This window comes from Cryptosporidium bovis (assembly GCF_009768925.1).
Source record: "Cryptosporidium bovis isolate 45015 chromosome Unknown contig_16, whole genome shotgun sequence".
NCBI classification, from domain to species: Eukaryota; Apicomplexa; class Conoidasida; order Eucoccidiorida; family Cryptosporidiidae; genus Cryptosporidium; species Cryptosporidium bovis.
The window spans coordinates 138386-165169 of record NW_027125032.1 but is presented as its reverse complement, the minus strand read 5'-3'; the positions used below and the strand labels follow the sequence as shown (position 1 = coordinate 165169).

The window sequence follows — 26784 nt, the reverse complement described above, 5'->3', positions numbered from 1 at the left end:
TAATTTCATTTTTATAAATTCAATTTCTGTCTCTTTAATTGCGAAAAATAACAGCTAATCTCTCATATATTTAATGTTAGTTATTTTTAGACTCCATGGCCAAATACCTCTTACACCACCACCGTCTTCTCCTTCAGTGTATTTTATCTGTGTTGAAGCTAAAAAATAATAGTTAGGGTGAGTTTCTCACATTCCATTTCATTATGCTTTGGGTTTTTCGGTATTTCTTCTTTTTCTGGCGATAACTTTTTAAGTTATCGCAAAGGTATCGGGCGCGTGATCAACCCCACGTGATGTTTAAAGGTTGAAATAAGTTCTGGAGAAAGTAGGGAATAAGAAGAATAAAAATAATTAGGTGGCAGAATATATAACAAAGGTAAACATAGAGAAAATAAGGTAATCGAAGGAGTTTGTAAATAACATTCAATTAAATAATTCAGTATTAGATTTTGAAAAGTAGAAAGGATTTTAAAGACCAATATCATTAATAAACGTCAAAATAAAAATAACTGGACTACTGAATTATAATATATAGATGTTTGGAAGAAACGATAATAGAAAAAGATTTGTTGTCAAAGATGATAATCAATTTATGACTTTAAGAGAGGAGATAAAGGATAAAAATGATAATCCAATAACGAAAATGGAAGTATTGGGTTGTTCAATAAACTCATGTATTAAGCAAGATGAGGAATTTTCATGTTTGGATTCATATATTAAAAGTATTGGACTGGAAAATTCATGGTTCGAATGTTATGAATTTAGGCCGGAATCTTTTGAAATTAGGGTGTTGAGTGAGAACATTCCAAAAAAAATAACAAACTCGCTTTTAGAAAACAAAATAGAACATAATAGCAGCGGTTATTGCAGAGCAAACCATAAGATTTTAAATTCACATAGCATATTTTATATATATAATAATAATGAAATCGTGTTTTGGAATTGGTCTAAAGAGGATCCGGTATACTCTGTTCAGACAGAGGAATTTTACATGGAAAATTCACAAGAAAAGGCAAATATAAGGTGTGTAGGAGTTTATGAATGTGAAGAATCGGCTTTTTTCTTGATAAGTACTGAAACTTATCTTATATTGTTGGAATTAATTAAAAACTCAAATGGTAATTATATTATTAATAGAATAAGAGATAGTTTCTATTCATTAACATTAAATAGACATAAAAATGTCAAGTTCAGTTGTATTACAGTGCATCAGGCATCTGGAAGATTTTTTTTGGGATGTGAAAATACAGGAAATGTATTTGAATTCGAGTTTCCTCCACTTCATGGATCTAAAGTAGAACCAAGAGGATTTGGAAAAATTATAGGCGATACACTCTCAAATTTTATGGATAACAAAATTCAGAAGATATCTGGAATTTTTACTTCTAGTCCAAGTTCAAATACCAAAAACGATAATAATAATAGTCGTAATCATCATTACAACAAAGAACAATTTAACTCATACTACTATGATAATCAGTGCATTTCCAAACTTGTATGTGTAACTAAAAATTGGTTTATGGATAAAATTATTCCTAGTTTTGTTAAGAATATATTTTTTGGAAACTCTGAACACATAGTTAATTATATCTATTCTGATGAAAACAGAGGATTGCTTTATGTTTTGTACAAGAATTCTGACATAGATGTATTTAACATTCCAATTGGGTCTATCTACATTAAAAAAATTTCAGATGATTTTACTTTTATAGAGAGACCTCAAATTATATCGAATATGTCAGTTTCATCTTGTTATCCCATAAGATTTTTATTTAGAATTAATTTCAAAACGCTACAGTTTGAATTGAATAAACTGGTTTCAAATGGTAGTGATTTTTATCCCAAAAAACAGTCAATTTCAGAGGTTAATTCCCAGAAAAATTTGAGCAATTCTCTTAATTCGATGTTAAATAATTTCTTTATTCATTCTATTCATCCAGTAAATCCTTTAGAAAGTGAAAATATTGTTTTAATTATAGTTACTTCAAAAGGAGATAGAATATATATGGAGGCAAAGTACGATGTTATTCCTTTATCTACTCGAGAAAGTAGTGGTGAATGCATTACCCTCAAACTTCCAACTGGTATGAAGGTAAGGGGATTTAGGAGATCTCCTATTTCCGGACTAGATGAATCATTTATATCACAACGGAACGATTATTTGATTTCGTCTGCTTTGTATTCAAACGGTGTTTTTATTCAAACTGTGTTAAATAAAGAGGAGGATGAATCTAGCGCACTTAAAGAAAACAATGTTGCTTTTAATGTTGGCAATCACTACACCTCAAGTATTATCGCTACTTGTTTGGACCAAACAATGATTGCCAAAAATCAGATGCAAACTAGCACTGTTTTTAGAGGAAACAGAACTAGCAATGACGGCAATCACAGTAATAGCGATAGTAATAATTACTATGGTTATGATGATAAAAATAATAATTCAGTATTTAAAGAATGGCAGTATGCTTTTTCTGACCCTAATTTGGGTGTTGTATTGGATGTGCAAGAAAGAGGAATATTATCTAATTATCAAAGACTTTTTGATAATTTATGGAATGTACCTAATCCGTATGAATTTAGACAATATGAAGTAAGTGAATATATAAAGGAGAAGGAAATAAACAATAGCTCATCGAGTAGTAACTTATTTTTTATTCGTCACAACTTAAATAGTTTAGTCTTTGATAACTTAACTTCAAACAAAACAGGATTTGGAGCTAAAACATCAGGTTCAAAATTCTATCACATATGGAAATACTTTTATAATAGAATATCTTCATTAGGTAGTACCAATTCTTTTTTGTCGAAAAGCGACCTGAAAAATAATTCAAATGATAATATAATCAAGTTAAAAACATTCGATTTAATTCAAAAAGAGCTTAACTTGAATAAATCTTCTTGCTTTCTCAATATCAGTTTTCCAGGGTTACCACATAGCGGACTAAAGGACATCGTTTTGGACCAGACAACTCAAAATAGATCTTGGACAGTAATTACAACTAATGGAGTTTTTTTGCTTGAAAAAAAAAAGATACTCGATATAATTACAAACATGACATTAGAACCACATAATTATTCATTTATGTTAAATATATTTGATGATTTCGATAAATATGGCTTTTCTGATTTAAATAGAGATGGAGAAAATACAACCGATCTACTTCACTATCAAAACAAATCAGTTACATTTGTTATGAGATTACTAGGTACATTTGCTCATACAGTTACATTTGAACAGTTTTTTTCAGTAATATGGCAAGGATTAATTAATTTGAATATTAAAGGTATTTTTAACAATGATGTTTTTCAGAGAATGCATTCGTCTACTGATGGTATTAAAAGTGATAGTCCAATGATAGAAATTTACATGAAGAATAACAATAATAATACAATAATTAATCAAAGACATGATTTTCCACTTATTAATTTAATTAGAATATGGGTCACATTGATATCAGATATTTCAATACAGTCTAGATCGATATACTCTAGCTATTGTAATGTTAAACTGAATTCTCTGAATTGTTCGATATCTATTTCTCCCAGATGTAAAGGTTTAATTCTCCTTATTTCTAGAATATTAAGGAGCATTTGGGGGACTCCTCTTTTTCAACAAACAGATTTTGAAATTAAGAGTTCAAAATTCGCTTTAAAGGGTTGTGTTGGTGAATTTAAGGACGATAAATTATCTTTGGATAGTGTACTAGATGTTCAGTTAAATAAATACCTAATTAATAAGGAAAAAAATAGCGTGATTGGTGGTTTTAATGGTTACTTGGATAATGATAATAATACACGCAAAGGTTCTAAAATAGTAAATGAGTTGATTAAAAATCAGATTGATGAGTTTGAAGTCGGAAATAGCGGAAACAAAAGAAGAATAAATAGCGTTTACGCTAATGATGGCAAGAATAGTAAATTTAATTTTAGTAGTGAATCTACAATTAAGTCCTCGAGCAATAAAGGGAAAAATGTAGTAGTAGATATATCATCGTGTATTCAAGAATTCTTTAAGCCTTCGGCTTCGGACTGGATGAGTTCAAGCACGTTATTTTCCTGTGAGAACATCTCGAGGTATAATTCATGTTCAAGTTTTAACAGAAACGAAAATAAAGACGGAGAACTGTGTTCATTTTTAATTCCAGACAATAATTCAACTGAATTCTCAAATAATGACATGGTTACAGTCACAATCAAGTCATCATTAAATGATAATCATGTAAAGCATTTAATATCGTCCCTAACACCAATTATAAATACATTAAATATTCTTCTTCCATCATGGTTTCCGAATTACTACAGTGATGTTAATCGCAATTCCTTGTCTTCAACGTTGTTTGAATCTAAGGATAATGAATTTACTTCTTTGGGTAAGGCAAACGGAGTTGGCTCCCATTCAAATTCTTGCATAAATATTTCAGAAATAGACATGTTTACTGAGATTCGCAGTTTCTTACTAAAAACAATTGAAATACTTAAAATAACTGATCTTTTCATAAAAACATATCCATTTGGAATTAAATACAATGCTTATATTACAAATGAAAATTTAATTTGCATCACATACCTGGATATTCTTAAAAAATCGATTTCAAATTTTAATCTTTTCGACTTGATAGAAAATAGAGGTCACCAGTTTTTAATTAGACTCATTTTCAGATATGATTTGCTTTCTGCTTCAAGATTTTTGAATGAATATAGCTCAGAAACCCCATTTTTATCATCTTCAAGCTCATCAAGTTCTTCTAAAACTAAAGAGGAAAACGGAGAGGGAATACTCCCAGTTGACATAATTTCAATAGAAAATTCAATGTCACAACTGAACAAGATAATAGTGTTCATGAAAAGAAATGGTTCTAAACAAAATTTTCAAGGTTATGTAGGTTCTGTTCAACCACACAAGGCTAATTTACTTTCTGAAAAAGTTTACCACGTGCCTTTAAATGTTTCATTAGTACTATTAAGCCATTTAGAGGAGTATAGAACAATAATGAATTTAATTTCATTCCAGTCTGAGTACCTCAGAATTACTGGTTTATTTCCCCTTTGGTTAACAAATGGTGAAAAAGTACCAATCAAAATTCCAACCTCCCTTTCAGAGTATTTGGACTATATTTCAAAGTCAAATTCATTTATTCAATATTTCTTAGAAATGTTAATTTCAGAAATAAGACGTTCAGGGCAACAATATTGTTCTCAAATAATTCCTTTTTCTGATATTATATTAACTGTAGAACAAAGTGGTTGTAAAACACTGTTGGATTACTGTAGACAGAATATTGATTCAAATACAACAAAGTCCATTTATACATATCAGTTTCATACAATTCTTTGGATCTATAATAATCTTCAGTATTTACTTGACTTAAAATACAACACTTATGTTCTAGAAATAGAGAATTTTCTTTCTAATATGGACTTGTTTGATGATGAATATTTTGAATACTTGAATGACTTCACAATAGCTAGAAAAACAAACAATTATATTGAAAATTCTAAAACTGGAGGAAAGTATAACATTAATTCAATATTAAATAAAAAAGACATGGAAAAGAGTATAGATGAAAGAATAGATATATTTAATGAATTTAGAGAAAAAATTCTAAATATTAAATCATCAATAACAAAAATAATTATCCTTGCACTTAAACAGGAAGATAACCTTGGTACAAAATCTAAAAGTTCTAATAAAAGAATTGAAATTTCTAATAATGAGTGGCTTCATTACTATTTGTTTTCATATATTTCTTACACTGACGCTTGTATGCAAAAGACAATTTATGAAGAGATAAAAAACAGAAAAAATCGAAATCCAAAGTTCGAGAATTGGTTCACTAAAAATATATGTATAACTGTGTTTTTATTTAGTGATGACTCCCCATTTCTTAAAAATTGGCTTGAGAATTATAACATTAATGATTTTTATATTAAAAAAGATGAGATAAACAACAGTAATACACTTGTAGCTTTGAAATCGACAAAGAATACTGATACATATAACAAAAAAACTTCTGGATTTAAAGAAATGAGAAATGAAAAAGAGAATGACCTAATTAATGATCAAGGTTATTTGTTATACAATGCAAAACAATACTTATCTGCAGGGAAACATTACTATACAAAAGCTAAAACATTTTGGAAGATTCCAGTCAAAATAAACAGTAATTTAGAGAACAAAATATATGATGATATTGGCAATTACTCGGATTCATCAAAAGAATCTATTGTATTAATAAACGGTTGCAACTTTGAAAATGTTAAATATCTGGGCGAGTATTTGAAAAATAATATAAATAACATAAGAAGAATATTGAATACAAGTATGTTAATCATGGAACGTGGAGACAAAAAAATAAATGATATATATAATTTGTTTATTGACATAGTTGAACAGATACTTAAAATGCAGCAAGAACCGACACTACTACAGAGAAAATCACTATTACTGCAATCACAAACTTGTATTGAAAGAGATATGGATGAAGTTAAAAACAAGGATCTAATTAAAAATATAAGGAATGATTTGTTTAATATAGAAACACAAATGGAAATACTCAACCATATAATTGAATATATTCATTATTATATATTGTCTGCACTGGAACAAAATGTTATTATTAATCCGACTGTAAAGGAATTATTTGAATTATTTGGAACTTTAAATAACAAAGGATTTATTAAAAATGAGAATAATTCAATAATGATAGACAAGAAAAATTTGGAAAATGAGATTATTTCCATTCTCAACAATGGCAACAATGTATCTAGAGAAGGGATAGACGTTTTTAAATATTTAATATTAGGAATATTTAACATACAAAGTATGGTACATGGGAATGATACACTACTTGAATTTATGACCGAGTTCTACAATCTAACTGGTTTTTCGAGTTTAACTGAAATTAAATGGATAATTGAGAGTTCAAAGGGAAACAGCGATATGGGAATTTACAATATATTGGGGAATAAAATATCGTCCTTATTTGAATTTAGAATTAAACAGGCATATTTTTTTGAAACACCAATATTTTTTGAAATGGATATTGTTTCTATTTTGCACTTTTCTGAAAGTTATGTTTCATACGGTGCTGCAAGAGAGGATAGCTTTAAATTTTCTCCACAAACATTTGATTCTGTAATTGAGACCGTTACATTGGAATTATTCAGGTTTTCTATCCTTTATTACAATGAATTTAGAAAAAACGATTTAGTTGATATTTACAATTTTGATGATTTTGGTAATGTCAAATCAAGAGTTTTATGGTGGGTTTGGCCAGTCAAGTTCATAATTTTCCATTTAAACAATAAAACATTGATATCAAGGCTGCTTCCGTTATTTTCTGGAAATTCTAATAATTCTAGTGCACTGTTTTCAATAATTGGGAATAACGAAAGAATTGAATTATCTCAAATTATAAAAGATAGTCTAAGCAACAATGAAAGTAATATAGTATTCTGATATATATTCAAAAGTTGATATAAATGTACGTGCTATTCATACATAATTTAACAATAATGATTTATGCTTATTTTTTTTAAATTAAACTTGTGTAATTTTATCGGAAAATTTTTGTATCATGCTTTGCATCTTTTGTAGTTTCAATGAGCTTTCCATATTCTGATTTCTAATTGATTCTAGTCTTTTAACATGGTCTCCATATCTTTGGAGTGACCTTAAACACGAGGATTCTAAATTTACTCTCGAATTCTCCAGTTCATCATATAATGAATTTAAGAATTCTTCAATATTATTATCATTATTATTTATGTGAAATATGCTTATTTAAGACTTACTTGTCATTGATTCGTGTAAATTGTCCTTGTGTTCTTCAAGTCTTTTCTATTGTAGTAATTGTCAATGTCATTATTGTTCGGTATTAGATCTCTAAATGAGAGATGAAAATTTATTAACCTTACCTTGTATTCCTCTATTTCATTTGCTTCTTTTTTTACATATTTTCTTTTATGACTCGGTGTTTCACTATTTATGTCTGAAAATAATGAAAAAGTAGTCAATTTTTCATCGGCTCTTGATAATTTATAACATACCATCGACACTTATAGTTGTGCTTGATGATTCAACACTTGCTCTTAATGAATTCTTCATTTCTTTTTTTGTCATTATTCCTTTTCTAATTTAGTAATATATTTTAATAAATGTAAATGCCATATACTCATTCACATATAATTTTCGTTTATAAATGTAAGAAAATACAAATATAAATAAACAAGTATATGTACTTAAATTCGCTCACTAGTCCATGAATTTTATTTAAATTAACTATTATTTATACATAAGTCAAAGTTACACAACCAGTGCACTTTACGAAAAATAATGCAAAAACTTTGTGCATGCATGCACTCTCAACACCGGTATTGCATCCACATTTACAAATACAATGTGAGCAAATTCATCATATTATATTATCACTTCTTTTTAACTGATAAATGAGTGATGAAAAAGAAGATTAGGGTAATGCATTAGGTTGCAGTAATTTACAAAATAGAAAACTAGATAAATACGAAAGAGGAGAATATACTAGTTGGGTTAGGTTAATTTAGGCAATAAAGAGTGATATTCTCACATTTTACGTGAGCATACAGAGTTATGTGTGACTTTTCGATAAATTTTGGTTAAAACGAATAGTTGAAAACTAAACATTAATGCATTGACAATGAGACGGCGGGATAAGTATTAAAAAAATCAGCAGTAAAATCCTTTTAACCGCTATTTGATAATAGTAGTAAATGATTAAAGTTAATAAACTAATTGAAATACAAAGTCAGTAAACTAAATAAAATTATTTAAAATAACAAGTATAAAACATCACGTCAACTAATTCAATTTAAAAAATAAATAATGGAAAATACATAATAATATAATTATGAGATAGTTATATATAGATTACAAATGTCAAAGAGTAATAAATAATGAAATAAATAAACCTAGAATAGTAATGGATATATATAATTAATATTATAATTTCTAATTAAATAAAAAATAAGCCCGGGTTTTTCAAATATATGGATATAAAATATTTATAAAAAGTAAATATAAGTTATAAACTGATTTAAAAGTTTTTTTTGTGGGAAATAATTTTATATAAATGAAATAATAGTGGAGAAAAGTATCGAGAATAAATAAAAAGTTATTTGTAGTAACAAGAAGACGATATAAATTAGTAGTGTACTAAATTTGAAAACAGTTATATATTAATTATATATGTATTTCATTTAAACTTGGCATAAACCATAATATTGTGAAAAAAGTTATAATATTTATAGCAGGTCTATCTGTAAAGACGTTCGGTTTTGGAAACAGCACCCATATTAGGTTAATAATAAGGTAGAGGAGGTGAAGTGGAAAAAAGATTAGACTTTAAATTCACCTCTTTCCTTTTAATTTAATTTCTTTACAGCTAGTCATTTAAAACTATTTTTTATGTACTTAATAAAATAATATATTTTGGATTTATCCCTTTATATATAAAATGACTGCTGGTACAAGGAGTTTAAGGGCAGGAGGAAATAATTCAAGTACGAACTCGAGCACGGTTGTCGGGAAACGAAAGAGTACGAATGAACAATCATCATCTTCACTAAGTGATGACTATTACAGAAGATATAACGTTCAACCATTAATAGCAGACGTTCAGCTTTCACCAAGAACGGCAAAATGGGTTAAAGAATTGACCCCAGTGTTAGAACCATATAATTTTAATTTGAATGATATATCTGATTTAGTTCATAGATGCCATTATGACGTGGGCCAAATTGAATTAGCTGTAGGTAATGTAATTGAAGATTTTAGTGGTCATGAATCTGGTCAATGGACGAAAGTTGGAAAAAACAAGTCTAATAGCAATAACAACAAAACAAATGAATCTAGAAAGCAGTACTTAAACTTAAGCAATACAGGGTACAATAGTAGTGGTAAAAACAGAAATTTAGTTGGTGGTAATATTGTTGGCATGGCAAATAATCAGCATCAAGGAGGTAATAGAAGTCAAAGACAACATAGCCAAAATAACCATGGCATTGGCAGCATTGGCAATGCTCACAATCATAGTCATGTTCAGAATCAGAATGAAAGTAGTTTTAACAATAAAAGTGTTGGCGGAAGACACACTAATCAAAAAGTTAGTGGTTCAAACCATCAAAATAATAAGGACAGTAAACATTCTGTTAACAATATGTTAAATTCTGTTGCTAGTTCAGTGACAAATAAGGGAAATTTAAATTCGAATTTGTTTGTTGATAAAGGAGGTGTTGAATCGATGAACAATTCAAAATTAAACAATAACGATACAGTTAGTTCAATGACACCGAATAGTACTTTAGTTAACAATACTACTTGGGCTAAATTAGCGTGCAAGAATAATGGTAAAAATGATAATGTTAAAACTGTGATTGCAGGTAAAAATACTAATAATAAAGTTGTTACTTCTACAAAAGCAATATCTACTAATTCTACTGCTGGTAATAATACTTCTACTGCTGCTTCTATATCCAATACTGCTAGTGTAAATAATAGAATGGGTACAAACTCTTCAGACATTAATTACAAAGATAATCCCTATCGTGTAGGTACAACGAAAGATTCACAAGCAGTGCAAATATCTAGAATAGACGGTAGTAATACCGAATCTTCTAGAATTATCGAAACTATTTGGAGAAATGCAAGTGACCAAAGAATTGAAGGAAATAAAGAAAGAGAGGATGTTGCAGTATCTTCTGACTCCTCTTCTTCCACTGTAAGCGGATCGGGATTAGATTTAGGTATTAAAGTTGGAGGAATTTCCTCAAATGGAATACAAATAGGTGGGATTATGGTTGGTGAACTATCTTCGCCACTACTAGATAAGTCAAGTGGGCTTGGAGTATACTTACCTGATGGTAGAACAATAGACCCAAATGCTAATGAAGGTTTATTGTTTGGAAGTTTTGGGGCAGTAGACGTAAGTAAAGTGTCAGAAGGTCAAATTCATACTGACAATGGTAATTTGCTTAATAATCAAAGTCATACAACATCTGGGACTTTCGAAAGCAGCAACATTATAAACGCGACGAATAACAATGGAATTGGTCTCAGTACCAATTCTGGTATTAATGGCACAAGTATGGGAGCCGGTGTTTCTGGGGGTCACGGTATTGGAGTTGGTGTTGCAGGAGTGGGTGGAGGCATTGTAGGAATTTCTTCTGGTAATTTATCTGCATCAGGAGTTATTGGAGGGGGCGGATATGGCGGAATCCAGGGTTCTGTAATGTCCGTTTATTCTGATGGAAATGGTAATGTAACTGGAACAGGCCCGGTTAATGCGTGGAATACGGGAACAACTGTTGGGGGAGTTAATGGACCTTCGTCCCCATCTAAGGATACAGGATTGCAAACTGGTGTTGGTGTAGGAGGAAGTGTTGTTATTGGACTTGGTGGAAGTAATAATAATAGTAGTAATAATAATAGTATTATAGGTAACAGCAATAATATTGCAGTCGATCAGACAGTGTTACATCAATCACATCGTGGCACTGCCTCCAATAGTCATCTAGGAGCGCATCATACAGCACTGAAAGTAAGTAATTCCAACACAGCAAACACTGGTTATATGGGTCAACACTCTTCAGCAGTGTCAACGGGAGTAGTTGGAAGTGGTGGTTATGGGGGTTTACCTATGCAGCCTGGTATAGGAGGTAATAATCACTTGTCTATTGCTATGTCTCCAAACCCTTCTAATTCTTCTGTACCCTCATCTACATCTTCGTCTAGTGCTGGGTCTGGATCGGCTTCAGGAACGGGGTATTTATCTAACCCTGGCTTAATGGGAACTTATGACAGTATTGTTGGTTCAGTTGGTGGGAATGGAGTTAATAATATTGCACTCACAACTGGAGGTGGAAATCCATATAACTATGCCTATTTAAATTATGCAGGATATACTACTGCACCAAACTTTCCATATATGGTTGGTAACACAGCGGCGTTTGGTTTTCCCCATTATAGTGCTACTCAAACAACCAAGGCAAATGGTAATCACCCAACAAATGTATTTAACCATCAATACTCACAAGGACATCATGGCACTGGAGGAGCCAATGTAGGAGTTTATAGCAATAGTATAGTGTCGGATGATATTACTAGTGGTTTCGGTGGCAGTGCGGTCAGCGGAAATGGAAATAATAATAGTACCAATAATAATAATGGTAATAATAGTGGTAACAATAGCAATAGTAATACTAATAATAATAATAGTAACAATAACAATAGTAGTAATAATAACAATAATAATAATCATAATAATAGTAATAGTAATAATAATAATAGCAATAATAATTCAGGAACAGGTATATCATCAACAATTCAAACTTGTAATGGAAGCACTCAATCTCCATTGACTGCAGCTACTATCAATACATCAGGTGTCCATAATCAACATTATTACCATAACCAAGGAGGATATCCTGGAATACAATCTATTATATCGCCAAATATTACTCAACACCAGCACATTTCAGGCTTAGGATCTTCCCAGCAACAGGGGGTTGGTAACGTTTCTATTTCAGGATCCGGAAGTAATTCTGGAAATTCAATTATCGGCAGTTCTGCGGGTGGAACTCCAATAAGTATTCCAGTTGTTGGATTCAATGGAATGACAACAGTGAATGGTGGTGTTGGTGGGAATGATTTTGGAATGGACCAAGCGGTTGTCCCTCAAGGAGTTTTTCCTAGTCAAAACATTGGGGGAATGGCATTGAATACTGCAAATAAATTAGATGGCACAAATACTGGCGGAATCCATACTGTTGAATATATTCATCATCACATGGGAAGTCATCACCACCATCAGGGATTTGGAGCAGCAAATCATCACCATCAGTTGCAAAATCAAACTCATAATCAAAGCCAAAGCCACATACACCATCATAATATACATGTTGGAGGGGGGGGTCATCAAGGTTTAATTATTGGGTCCTCATCGAACAACTCAGTTCAAAATGCATCTAATTCCGGTCAGGGTTCTTCAACTGGTACTGGCTCTTCGGGAATTAGCCAAACAGGTGTTAATTCAAATTCAGGAACGGTTAATTCATCTGGAATTGTTGCGAATCATGTTGTGGGAAATAATGCTACAGGAGGAGGTTCTGTTGGAGCAGGAAATAAGACAGGTGGTCACACTGCAGGGCATTATCACAACCATAAACATCACCATTCTGAAACGGGAGCTGTTGGGTTTTCTGGATTCCATTCTTCTAGAACTCATGGAAACAATCATAGTTCTAATAATAGCGGTGCTGGAAATGGCAATAATAATGGTACTGCTGGCGGAAATAGTAGTGGTAGTTCAATAGGAGGTATAGCAGGGTCTGGAAAGAGAACTGAAGCAGGTGGATTTTTACAACAAAGTAACAATATGTGGAATAATTAATAAAATGATAATTTAGACAAGAAGAAAAGGTTGTGAGGTGGTTGCACCTTATTATTTAAAGCCGTGTTTTTGATCCATCTGTTTATTGCAATGCAAATGATGGAAATAAATTAATTACTGTTTGGATTTAACTCTTATGAACAGATGTAAGTATGAACTTTGATACTTTTCTAATATATTATAGTATAAATATGACTTGTGTAGTGTTGATTAGAACGCACTATATTTTTAAAGTAACTTCATTTTTTTAAGGGCGTAGAATATGTTAGGAGTTGTTGTGATTATTCAAGTACACTATCTTCAATTTTATTGTTTATTTCATTGAATGAGTGAATTCAATCTGTTACTAGTTGCGGTTGTTTGCGAAGTATGGTGACGAATAGCAGATTGAATTCGCACTCAGAATCATCCAGTAATATGGAATTAGACCTGACTAGGCATTCTAATTCTTCCTATCTCTTATTCACAAGCACGTTCACTCGTTTTTTTCTCTTTAAGTACCTGTATATAAAAGAAAATATGCATGTTAGAAAACTAGAGCATTAACGAAACAAAGACATGGGAAAAAACATTAAATATAAAATGAATCAAGTAGAAAAAAATGTCTACTAAAGCTAATTACAATATTCCATTTGTTAGTCTTTGAAAAGCATCATATTGTATAGATCTCCAATTATTAATGGATGTTTGAATAAGTTCAGTTACCCTAAGAATGCATTGCTCTTCGGTTAGATGTAAGAAAAACCTGTCTTTTATTTCTTGAATAAAGTATTCTTTGTTGTTTCCGAGGAAAGCAAAACAAGGAAGTTTGGCAGCAGATGACATTGTTTCTATAGTAAGTATAATTTGATCAACGTGTTTTCTAGATACCAAGAATCCCTTTATGATTAATTCTTGAAAGTACTGAAACTCTGCTGAATTTTCACCAAGTAAAACATCTAAAAATTCTTGCGTCAGTTTAAAGGGACTCTGCTCAAAATTAACATTTCCAGGAGAATTACTTAACATGAAACCATAGTCTATTTGAATAATATGTCCTTGTTTATCAATTAAAAAATTACCATTGTGTCTATCCTTAACTTGTAAAAAATAGCTTACCAAACTGTAAGCTGCATGGCTTTCAGCAAAACACCTCCTCGCACTATTTCTGAGTTGTTCATTAACAAATAAACGTTGAAAACAATGGTTTAGATTATCCGTTCTAAACCTTCTTTTTAAGCTATCTATAGAAAATGTATCTTGAATGTATTCTATAAAACCACCGTGAGAACCGACAACGAGAATTTCACATGGACGTAGCCATAACGGCAATCCACTTGTTTTAAATATCCAATCAAATTGTTGAAGTAATTGTGATGCTAATAGTTCTTGACGCAAATCATCTGACGATTTAAGCAGTAATGTTTTAACGTCCCAACTCTTTAAACTAGAATATGGCGATTCTTTTCTGTATCTTTCGATTCTACTAGACCACGCTTCTTGTGGCCAGCCAGTATTAACTCCATCTTGTTTAGTTTCTTTATTGTCATCTTCATTGCTAAAATTACCAACGCAATTTGGTGTTGCATCCTTATCTCCCTCCAAATAAACGTCATCATTGTTATCTTCTCGAGAAGAATCGGATATTCCTATAGAAAGTATATTTAAAAATTTTGTCAACACCTTTCTTGCCTCTAGTTTTTTACCATCATACTCATTAATGTGAGAATTTGTATTATCATCGTCTCTGCAATGACCTGAATTAACTTTAATAGACATTCCATGATTCTTAAGATACTTGATCACATCCTCAGAAACAAGAGTCGAACTTAATGTAAATTCTTCATCCATATCTGCAACTTCAATTGCAAGTAAAAAATGTACTCTTTTCCTAGAATTAAAAACTTTGCATTCCTCAGGTATAATCCTCAGAAAGTGGCAATTATTTAAGTTACTCAGACTTTTGTCACTTGAAAAAGAATAAGGCAACGAATAACTGTCCTTTTTATTGTTATTGGTTAAATGATACTCATCATTATCATCTTCCTTTTTAGAGTTGCTAAAAAGAAACATCGGAAGAGACAATCCATTTAATAAAAAAGTAGTTCCCATGAGAGAAATGGAAAAACGTGAGTAAAACAACCACAAATTCAATTCTTCCATTATAAATTCAAGTATTTCGTCTCTATGTTCCTTACTTATATTTGTTTGTAAAAAATTAGATATTTCCAAAAGCTGTGATACCAGCTGATTTATTCTATTAAAATAATTGCATCTGTGTTGTTTAAGTAAATAATACAGTGTTTCACTTTCTTTCTCTATTTCAGATATGTATACCTGAAATATATCCTCGTTAATATATTCTGAATTTGATATACTATCTTTTATCCTACTTTTCAATTTGAGGTGTATTTCCCCAATTAACTTATTCACATCTATTAAATCGAATGGCGAACCAAGTTTAGTGAAGAAGAAATAAGGTATAGAAACTCTTCCTGAGCTTTGGAATATTCCACCATTGTTGCTAACATAACCAATATTGGTACTAACACCTACACTTGCACCAGCATCGTTAAAATTACTACTACTACCAAAGGACACTCCCGTAGCCACTCCTTCAGTTTTCGACCCCTTTTTCTCACTAAAATTTACTGACGAAGAATCACTGTTACTACCTCCGCCCATAATAATGCTGCCAAAAGACGAGTTGAAGGCCCCTATACCCTCCCCATTATCGCTATTGTTTACACTTGTTCCGTTTGGATTATATTCGGCTGCATAAGAAGTATTGGAGTAAAGATATTTAAATTGACGATTTATGGTGTCTAGTTTAGATTTTATATCCTTATAATTATATCCGAGAAGACAATCATCTTCTCCATTTACAATTCTGTAAATCCATATATCTGGCAAAATATCACATGATGATAAAGGAAACGACAGTGAAGAGATACCTACCTTATCTATTCGACGAATATTTAAATCACTATTTGTTAAATCACTTTTGGATTCCTCGCCAATATATTCATTAATAGTCTCGCTACTAGGCATTGCTGAACAAACAGTTAATGAAAGTTGAGTTTTTGTATTATCTTTATCAAGATAGCTGTGAGTATTCTCTTCATTCGCGTAGTAACCACAGACATTATCACCATTATCACTATGCTCCGAATTACAACCATGTTTCTCATTATTATTAACAGCACCATTGCCACTATCAATATCATAGTCACTAATAAATTTCGTAGCCTCAAGCCTAGATTCAAAATTCTTATGAATATTTTTTATAAGTGGTGTATTCGCTAATAAAGAAATGTTAGACTTTCTCCAATTACGAAGTCTTTTTTCAATATATCTTATATCAGGCTTAAGCTTGCTATTAACTACAGCCATCTCAATTTCCTGTTGCATGTTTTGAGCGTTAAATGAAACATGTGGAAGATTATCTTCTTGAATTGCCTGGTAAAACCAAGAAAGAATTAGTGAAAAATTCATATTCTCACTTGATTTATCTAAAAAAAACTTCCACAAGCTGCTTTTATCATATTTACTCATAGATATTTCACACAATTGAGGTAAATACCATAAAACACCATCCGATTTTTCATATAATAAATTAACTAAGTATTCATGTACTCCATGTTCTTTGTGGTGATAAATGTAATACATATGTAAATGAGAATCAAAAACGTCTGATTGAAAAAGTCTCAATAGTGAACCTTTTCCCTTGTCACTAGATATACTTAATTCTGACGACTCGTTCACTTTATTATCATTATATCTACTTAACGAAAAATCACCCAAATTGACGATGCCATTTAAATCGCATATTTCATCTTGTTTGTCTGTTCCACCAAATCCCCTAACTTTTAAAAATCCTTTCCCAAATATACTTGACATTGACTTTGAAGAAGATATCACTCCCCAACCCTCTGTCATTTTCTATCTTCGATTTTACAACTATTACTGACCAAATATTATCTAAATTTAATGTTTAATGTACAATAAATATATACCTTACATTACATACACATATTCACCTTGTTTTCTACAAATTTAATCACTCAATTGCGTTGGGTTTTAATTTTTCTTACGTATATATATATATATATATATATATATATATATATATATATATATATGAAATCTTCGACTAGATTTATTTCAGTGTTTATTTTCTGCGTTTAAAAATATTCCACTCCCACATGCAAATTAAAATATACATACAATACATGTGTATGCATGCAAATCACTATTACTTAAAATATTTGCATGTATCCGGTTTAAATAAAATTTTATAAATATAACCAAATAGTGTAACTTATGTTAAAAAGAAAAATCCATTAACTGATATTTAATATATATTATTTTTTTCTAGCTTCTAAATACAATTATGCGGGTAGGGAAATAGATAACCATATTGCTTATTCAATACAATTTATAGTCTTAATTTAAGAGAGTAAGGAAGAGTGAGTGTATCTAAGTTTTCTTGCAGTTCCGAAGTTCACTTCTTCATTTACTCTTCCTCAAAACAATCTTTCGTCTATTTGCTGTTCACGTTCTTTAAGTGTTTGTGATTTAACAATTTAGGGCGAGATGAAACAGTAGCTAATATTCAGCCTAAGTCTTACTTAATGAAGAATATCAGACAATAATATTTACTTTAGCTATTATTTAAAAAAAGAAATTTTCTGGGAAAACGTAGTAGTTATGTTTAAAATAATGTTAATTTTTGTATTTAAAATTTGTATAAGAAGTGCGGAGTACTAAACAATATTGCTGTCATTCAGCCCTATTATATTTGCAAATATTGTTATTTATTTAGTAGTATTCTTTTTATGGAATTTCCTTGTTTAATTCCCTCTTCCTCCAAACTTTTTTTCTCTAAATTTTACGTTCTTCTTACCTAACTAATTGACTACTATTATTACCTAAATAAAATCTATATAATAATATATTAAATAATGAAAACGCGCCATGAATAGACACCATATTAATAATTACTTGTTTCTCCTTTTAGAAAGATTTCTCATGCTTGAGATGGGATTTTGAGTATAATTGCTGCCGTTAGTAACACTTACACTTTCTTCTCTGCTTTTTTCTTTGTAGTACTCTAACTTTTCGTCACTTTGCGAGTCTGTTCTACAGTTTTGATGATTAATTTCTAGTTCATCGGAAAATGATGAATGCGAGGACGAAATGGAGGGCGAGTCCAAAATAAATTCTTGATTAGAACTCATTCTCCTTGTAATTTGGCTGTTTGATGGAATAAGTGTGTTTATAAGCAGCGGTGAGTTAGATGACTGCATGTTTGTGTAAAAAAGAGATGCAGTCGAGGCGGCGGTCATAACTGCTGGATCCCAAAATAAATTGGCTCTTGGATCTTGAAGGCCAGAACCATGAATAGTCCAGCCCTCAGTCTTTAATCTTAATTTTTCCTGAATTTCCTTGAAGTTATCAACAGTTAGAGTTCCAAATTTTGCATTAAATAATTTTTTAGGATTTAGAATATTTTTCCCATTATTTCTATATGATTCATCTGCTACAATAGGATGTATTGCCTTACCAACTGCATCTGAAAAACGTGCATATTCAGCTGCTGGATTATATTCTGATCCTGATTGCTTTTCATTCGCTTTAACATTTGAATTTAAGTATTCAAGATTAAAACCTGTATTTCTAGATAATGGAAGCCAGCTACTTGTGGAATACATTGTCTCCTTGTAATTAGATAACTGTTGTCTTGTACTTGTGCCCGTTGTTATTCCACTAATGTTTTGAGAGTGAACATGCGAGGGAGAGCCTACTATAGATGACACTTTTTTATTTGATCTTGAATATGAGTCCTTGTTCTTTCTGTAATTTGTATTTACTTTCTTTTTATTATCACTTATTAAAAATCCGTCATTATTGATTTCATTATTATAAACTAAAACCCTCTTTGTTGGTGAAGATTTTTCAAATATACTTTTCATTTTTCTTACACTTTTATTATTGCTATTATCGGTATAATCATCACTGCATGTGTTATAACTGAAAGATTCACTATTGCATGTTGAATCCGGTTTTTCATTGTTGCCATTAGAACAACCAATTTTTGAATTCTTTGGTTTCTCAGAATTTGAATTATTTTTACTGAAAGACAGAGCCTTATTTGAAGTGCCTATTTTTTTGTTCTTCCTTCTGTCTATTACAACTATATCCTTTTTCTCTTCAGCATTGCCTAAAGAATCATGTACATAGTTTTTAACACTTTTATTAATGTCCTCAATATGCTTTTTATCCAAATTATGTCTTATTAAACCCCAACCATCTACCTTCATTTCCATAATGTCTTTTTCCATTTTTTTATTGATTATCCTTGTTGCTCCACCAACTAACTTATCCATTGTAACTTCACAATTTTCATTTGAATTTTTGTCATACTTGTTGTACAGTGAAGCATAATCATCTTCAAATTCTTTGTCGCAAATGTTTTCATTCCTGTTATTTAAGTAATATGAATTATACATATCACTTTCTTCTTTTATTCTTAACTTTGTTTTATTCTTATTTCCCTTTAGTTTATTTCTCGCATTTAACTCTATTTCATTTATCATTTTATTAGTAATTTCATTGCCATTTGTATTATTTAAATACTTACATTTTTCACTATTTTTATATTCACGTGTTTCTAAATGATCTTTATACCATGACCTATTTTTATCCAATAATAAATCCTCACCTTTGACATTTCCATTTATATCCTTTTCTCCTACTTGAATATATGTGCCAGTCAAATAAGGATATTTTATCCTAAGTGGTGTTAGTTGAAACCCATTATCTATTATTTTATCATCATTTATACATATTGAATTATCACTGCAGATCTTTACCAGACAATATAGTTTATACTGTATAGAATTTGATACTTTTTCAACCAAATTCAATAAAACCTCATTATCAATGGCATAGTACCTTATTCTCTCTATATTCCTTTCTTGCTCTCTTAATCTTTTTATTTGTTTATTGTACACGCTCGCTGGTTGATTTCTATCTAATTTAGTCTCTAAACATACCGAAATTATACTGGAAATATTACTCACAAAGTCCAGAAATTCTTGTACACAACTTCCAATTTCACAATTATATTCATTGTTTTCACTACGATTAGCAATTTTTATTTCACTTTTACTATGTTCTGAACATTTACTTATATCTACGTCATTGTTAATATTTTTTTTCAACTCTATATCCTTGCTAATAATTTCCATATCATTGCTCAAATTCAGTTTTTTGCTTAATTCTACATACTCCTTTTTATTATAAACATAATCATATAGTTCTCTTATGCAAAATATTAGTTGTACATCTGATTCTTCCTCTGCATATTCATCAAATTCTGGGTATGCCAAATACACACTACATCTTAAGTCGGGATAATTCTTTAACACTTTTTTCTTCTCTTCATTATTTTTATTATTTGCTAATAATTCCATTATCTTTTATTTTTTTAGTTCTTACATCAATTACTCTATTTTAATTGTGATTATTATTTATACGGATAAAATAATAAATTTACAGATAGATTGATAATTAATGCTTTATTATTAACCTATTATTCACGAATTATTATTATGTTAGTTTTTTTTCTCCGTATCTTGTTTTCTTATTTTATTCAGACTCTGTGATCATATATTCAAGTCAGGACCGGACCTTAATTACATGCTTTGGCGCGGGCGCCAATTTGTGCAAATATTTTGCATGAATCGTGTATATTCAAAAAGCTGTGAAAAAAAACTAAATAGGCACTAAAAAAAATGTAAGAAAAATTGATAATTATTTTATGAACTTGTAAGTACCTGGCTTGTTCAGTTTGCATATTAAACATATATTCAATAGTTTTCCTTCCATAATATTAGCTCGCCTAATAACAAATTTATAAGATTTAAAATAAATAAATTAATAGGTTTAGTATAAAATAACAGCAATAGCGATATATATCAAAATAACTCTTTTTGTGTAAGGTAAATGTATTTTTTTGCACTTATTTTGTTAAAGTTTAAAGCTAACTATAAAAGAGGATACTTTTTTTTGTAAGGTATATTAAGATCCTTTCTTAGAAGGTATGACGGCTTTTTTTGGTATAGAACCTTTTGAAGGAGGGTTTCGTTTAGGTGGACCTTTAGGTAGACCTTTAGGTAGACCTTTAGGTGGTAATTCACTTTTTATAGACCCTACAGAAGTTTTTTTTTCAGAAGAAGTGAGTAATTCCTCTGAAGACGATTCTTTTGCTGTGCCTGAAGAAGCTCCTTTTCTTGCTGGAGGAGGTGGAGGAGAAAAAGTAGCAGGCGCTCCTTTTGAAGGTGGGAGTTTAGTCGGTAATTCACTTTTTACTGGAGCAGGAGAAGTATCCTTTTCTTGAGGATTAAAAGAGTCGAGTTCTTTTGAATATGATTTTTTTGGTGGTGACTCATCATTTTTAGATCTCGAGGTGTCACCTACTTTTTGAAGTGGATGTGATGAAAAAGATTTTAATGTTGATACTTCCGTTGACTTTAATGAGGTATCAGTGATTTTTTGTTCACTTTTGGAAACAACCTCTGATTTACCAGTATTATCTGATTCTCCAGAATTGTTTGTTGTTGTATCTTTGCTATTATATAATTTTTGTTTGCTTTCATTTTTAACTAAATTTGAGGAATTGCTTTTCAGTCTAATTATATTTTCAGTATTTACATTATGTTCTACCCCGTCAGTGCTTTTGTTATTATCTATGAGTTTATCGATGTTTTTCCAGGAACTCTCTAGGTATTTAGAGATATCTGTTTGAATAACAGGACATTTAGTCCATGACTCAATTTCTTCAGCAACACCACGTATATTGTCTCTAACAAATGAAAATCTTTTTTGTTTCCTACTTCTTTTATCTTCGCCTATAATACTAGGCAAATCTCCATTAAGAAGAGCAGATGAAACTTCAAGGGCAACAACAGCATCACCAAGCGTTGTATGTTGAGTTTCCCTTTCACCACTATTTTCTAATATATCATTTGAAGTGCTATTTCCTCTTCTAATATTATATCTTTTATTTCTTTCAATAATATTAATCCAAGAAATAGGTATTCCTCTATCATTTACAAGTTTAGGTGGTTGTTTTTGTTTTACATATGGTATTGGTTTGGAAACATCTATTTCTGGCCATGGATCGTTGAAAATATATCTTGGATACTTTCTATATACTGCATTCTCTTGTTTCAAGTCCCTTGGATATTTAATGTTCTTACCAAACCTGTATTTTGACATCCTTATGTATGGCTTATATGGAACTCCAAAAAAAAATTCAAAGTCTTTCGCATATTGAATTTCAAATGCATCCTCTCTAGATATATATTCAACTTCATTTCCTTTTCTTCTACTTTTATATTCATACATTTTTTCCTGGAGTCTTTCTTTCTGTTCAATCTTGCTTTTATCATCTAATTTTGTATTATTGCTTTTTTTATTACTGAAATAATAATCATTCACTAACCTTGTTCCACCATTATTTATAGTTTGTTCCTCATTTTCTGAATGATCAGAGCTATTTAGATTATCTGAATTTTCATCATCTGATAGTAATGAAAGCGGTTTCCTGCCTCTAATTGAATACGGGTACATAAACGGGCCACTTGGAGCGTTCTTTATTCCATTTTTTAGAGCTAATTCCATTAAATTCATTGTTTTTACTTTCAAAACTGTATTATAAAAATATGAAACTATAGCTTAAATCTTGTGCTTTTATCTTTATTAAGTAAGCCGTAAAACAATTAAAATTGATACTACACAATTAAAAAAACTACTTATAAGTAACTTTGATTGCAAATATCGAAGCAATAATACCATTTTTCAATTTTTTCCTATTTACTTTATTAACTTTACGTGTGTCAATTAAGACTAATTAAAATGCCACCAAATAGCGCCTGCAATCAACGTAACCGCGCGCGGCATGCACATGCATCTTATTGTAGGAATTAATGGCCATACAAGAATTTTGGAAGTGCCCAATCTAGAAACAACGGTCTTCCCTTAAAATTTACTTTCAATTAGAATTAAATATACGGCCAACAAAGATATATTTTATTCAGTAACATTGTTATAGAAAGTACAAATTAAAAATGAAAAAATAATAGATAATAGTGAAAACAAATAATAAAGTTAATTAGAAACTCCACCAAATCTCTGAACGGTGTTAGGATTTGACCTGGGAAGTATTTTATTAAGGAAATCCGAATAAGAAAGCATATATCCCTGTGTTTTATCTTCAATTAAAGAGAGGAAGAACTTATTTTCAAGAGGATCACCTTGTCTAATGGTATATAATTTCATAAATGGTGGTTTTCTCTGTTCCCTGATATTATTTATAAGACCAGCAACTTTAATACCAACCTTGTCACCAGTAGTTCCAATAACATTCTCAGCATAGTCTGGGTGTAATTGATCTAATGTAGCAACCCCAAATACCTGTTGTATAAAGGAGGTTGGTATGGCTCTTCCGAGCCAAATGTACATGGATTCACCATCTTCTAGTAAATAGGCGTCAGACTGAGTCATTCTTTCTGCAGTTAGATTAAGAGTTGGTGGAAGAACAAGAGATTGATCGGTTTCTTGTTGTTGTAAATTCCATGATGACAGACAAAACATTCTTGGATAAAATAGAATCATTTGTGATTCAAGTCTTAAACTTGAAAGTCTAATCCAATGATAAATTCTAGAATCTGACTGAGCAATTTCTCTATAATCTCTAAATGCAGGGCACTTAAGAACACCTAGAATATATAGAGGAAGCGATTTAACGTTTTCGATCATTTGATTGGCTTGAGGTAGAACTATTTGTGAACAAATTGTTTGAAGGTAATTCCTGCCATCTAGTAATTTACCTTTTAGGCTAAGTTCCATTGCATGTTGACATATAACTGAGACCGTTGCTTGCACGTCCATACTAGAAACCAATTCAACATAATTTTGAGTAACAGGGAGGGCCACAGTATGAACTCTAATTCTTCTCTCTCCGTCACTATTTGTATGTAAGAGAGCTGCCTGTATATATACAAATGGATCAGGAGCAACTGTCACATTGTCATCCATATCTAAAACAATACTATAAGCCTGATCTCTATGACAATTTGGGGCGAGAAGAAGGTCTACTCCACTAAAGTAGAAATTTCCATACCAACTAAGTATCTTCCAACCACGACTTACTCTAAACCTAATACATGATTCCCATGCTGAATTTCTAGTTAAAATCGAGTATACATCTTCTATTAATTTCTGTCCATGTAAATAAGAATTAAATCCAAAGATGTACGTTAAATCACCACTTGTTTTTTTAACTACTGGAGAAATTGTTGCTAAATCGACATAAGGTTGTGATGTACACATAAATAGATCTACACTTATATATGCTCTTACTAATGCATGAACAAGATTTGCATAGTTATCATTTTCCGGCTTTAAAAGTTCCACTTCGCGGTCTGAAGTTGAATTTTTAGAATCTTTACCAGATGATCTTGAATTTACAGTAGTTTGTTCTCTATTTAACTTTATTGTGTTGTCACCAACAGTAGGAGCATTTGATGCAAATAACAAAACCTTTCCACCAATATGTCTAATTGCCATATAAGCTACTTTTATAGCAGAACCCATACAATTCTCTGAATTTCTATTATTTCTCCACAAATTTGGTAGATTATCCAAAAGTGTTATTATTTGCTATAATGGTAATAATAAGTAAATCGGTAAAGTTAGTAAATTTTACATGTAATAATAAATCAGACTTACCTCTGTTGAGTCAGCAACATTAACTAAAACCCCTTCTGATAAGGGAAGAAATAGATCATTAAGATCAGTTACAACAAACATATGGGGTTGAGAAAGATTGCTATTTAAGTCATAAAAGTGTATATGAACATCATATGTTATAATTCCAATCATGGCTCTTCCGCCTCCCGGGATGTTATCTGAAAGTATTGCTGTTTTAATTGCAGTACACACTGTCTCTACAAGTCCAGAGGAAACTGAAGGCATTGAAACATCTAATACAATAAAATAAACAGGTGGTTGTGGAGGTCTAACCATATATTCACCTGAAGCAATAAATTCAACACTCCCCACTGAGAGTTCTGGCCTTTCAAATCTATCTGTTCTTCTTCCTTGTTCATCTAGCCCACAATAATAAAAAGAACATGTTTCGTTTGAATAACCACACATATTACAAATCCAGCGTCTTCCACCTGCCTCCCACTTAACAAAAGGATTCATGTATGTTCTGCATGGTTTACAACGCACCAACACACCACTTGAACCAAAAGAAACAGTTGGTACTTCTGGATAACCTGGAGGGGGACTTGCCAGCGGTTGAAATACCAATCCTATAGGTATATGAGCCTTTTGCTTTAAGCTTGCTGAACTTGGTACTTTTGAAACAGATGGACGAACAAAGTATGAGGGAGCGTTTATTTGTTGTATTTCAGAAATACTTAAACCTCCCGGATGCACTGTTTGTTGCTGCTGATGAAATTGGGTAGATAATGACGAAACAGGATTAGATCCATAGTAATCCCCAGGAGCCACACTTTGATTCTGATTTTGGTATGAAGATACTGATAGAGGAGGTGGAGGTGTTATTCCAGTTCCCATTGAGACCCCTCCATTACTTTGCATTCCAAATGGGGATGTCATTGGCCTTCCATCTGTTCCAATACCACCAACATTTCCAGGAACCTGTTGAAATGGCGATGGAATCATACCTACAGCCTGTCTTTGCTGCATTTGTGGAGGATATTGTTGCATTCCAACACTTCCAGTATCCATACCACTATTCACTTGGTTATGATAATTAGACATACTGGTGCAAATATATTTACTTTGTTTTATTTTTATGTATTATTGTTCTTGATTTATAACTGATTAATGCTTATTCACCAATAATATTGAATATTTATCCTTGTTATACACAGAAACAGTATCTATTATTTATACTCTAACGATTACTTTAATTTATCAACTATATTAAAAGAAATGAAAAAAAAATCACAGCTTTATCAAATATTCACTATCCACTCTCCAGTAAGTGTAATATACTAATTGTTATTGAACTTTAGTTGTACATACAAATATATATATGCATTCATATAAATACAAATGCCTATCTACAAACATATATAGATAAATAAATACATGAAATACATATATTTATATATTGTATGCGTACATATATAACCTATTAAAGTCTTATCTATATTTATAATTGCGCCTTTACTCCTCTTTAACTTAAAATTTTCATATTAAAAAAAAAGTTAAAATTTACTTTTCTTCTTCGATCTAATTCGTTTTTAATAGTTCCCCCAACATAACAACAATT

At 30.8% G+C, this 26784-nt stretch overlaps 7 protein-coding genes across 7 annotated transcripts; 2 read left to right on the top strand and 5 right to left on the bottom strand.

Moving 5' to 3' along the window:
• Positions 1–535: 535 nt before the first annotated feature.
• FG379_000820 (uncharacterized protein) lies at positions 536–7459 on the top strand (the record flags this gene model as incomplete). The annotated part of the gene is made up of 1 exon (XM_067326230.1): positions 536–7459. The coding sequence occupies one exon, from the start codon at positions 536–538 to the stop codon at positions 7457–7459; it is 6924 nt and encodes a 2307-aa protein (XP_067182915.1).
• Positions 7460–7864: 405 nt separating this feature from the next.
• On the bottom strand, positions 7865–8107 carry FG379_000819 (uncharacterized protein; the record flags this gene model as incomplete). The annotated part of the gene is made up of 3 exons (XM_067326229.1): positions 7865–7885; positions 7918–7991; positions 8050–8107. 3 exons carry the CDS (start codon positions 8105–8107, stop codon positions 7865–7867), a joined length of 153 nt encoding a protein of 50 aa, XP_067182914.1.
• A 1384-nt stretch (positions 8108–9491) lies between these two features.
• FG379_000818 (uncharacterized protein) lies at positions 9492–13424 on the top strand (the record flags this gene model as incomplete). Its single annotated transcript, XM_067326228.1, has 1 exon — positions 9492–13424. One exon carries the CDS (start codon positions 9492–9494, stop codon positions 13422–13424), a length of 3933 nt encoding a protein of 1310 aa, XP_067182913.1.
• Positions 13425–14042: 618 nt separating this feature from the next.
• Positions 14043–17342, bottom strand: FG379_000817 (phosphatidylinositol 4-kinase family; the record flags this gene model as incomplete). The annotated part of the gene is made up of 1 exon (XM_067326227.1): positions 14043–17342. One exon carries the CDS (start codon positions 17340–17342, stop codon positions 14043–14045), a length of 3300 nt encoding a protein of 1099 aa, XP_067182912.1.
• A 1061-nt stretch (positions 17343–18403) lies between these two features.
• On the bottom strand, positions 18404–20881 carry FG379_000816 (uncharacterized protein; the record flags this gene model as incomplete). The annotated part of the gene is made up of 1 exon (XM_067326226.1): positions 18404–20881. One exon carries the CDS (start codon positions 20879–20881, stop codon positions 18404–18406), a length of 2478 nt encoding a protein of 825 aa, XP_067182911.1.
• A 607-nt stretch (positions 20882–21488) lies between these two features.
• Positions 21489–23102, bottom strand: FG379_000814 (uncharacterized protein; the record flags this gene model as incomplete). Its single annotated transcript, XM_067326224.1, has 1 exon — positions 21489–23102. The coding sequence occupies one exon, from the start codon at positions 23100–23102 to the stop codon at positions 21489–21491; it is 1614 nt and encodes a 537-aa protein (XP_067182909.1).
• A 477-nt stretch (positions 23103–23579) lies between these two features.
• On the bottom strand, positions 23580–26267 carry FG379_000813 (uncharacterized protein; the record flags this gene model as incomplete). Its single annotated transcript, XM_067326223.1, has 2 exons — positions 23580–25133; positions 25203–26267. The coding sequence occupies 2 exons, from the start codon at positions 26265–26267 to the stop codon at positions 23580–23582; spliced, it is 2619 nt and encodes an 872-aa protein (XP_067182908.1).
• Between the last annotated feature and the right edge of the window lie 517 nt (positions 26268–26784).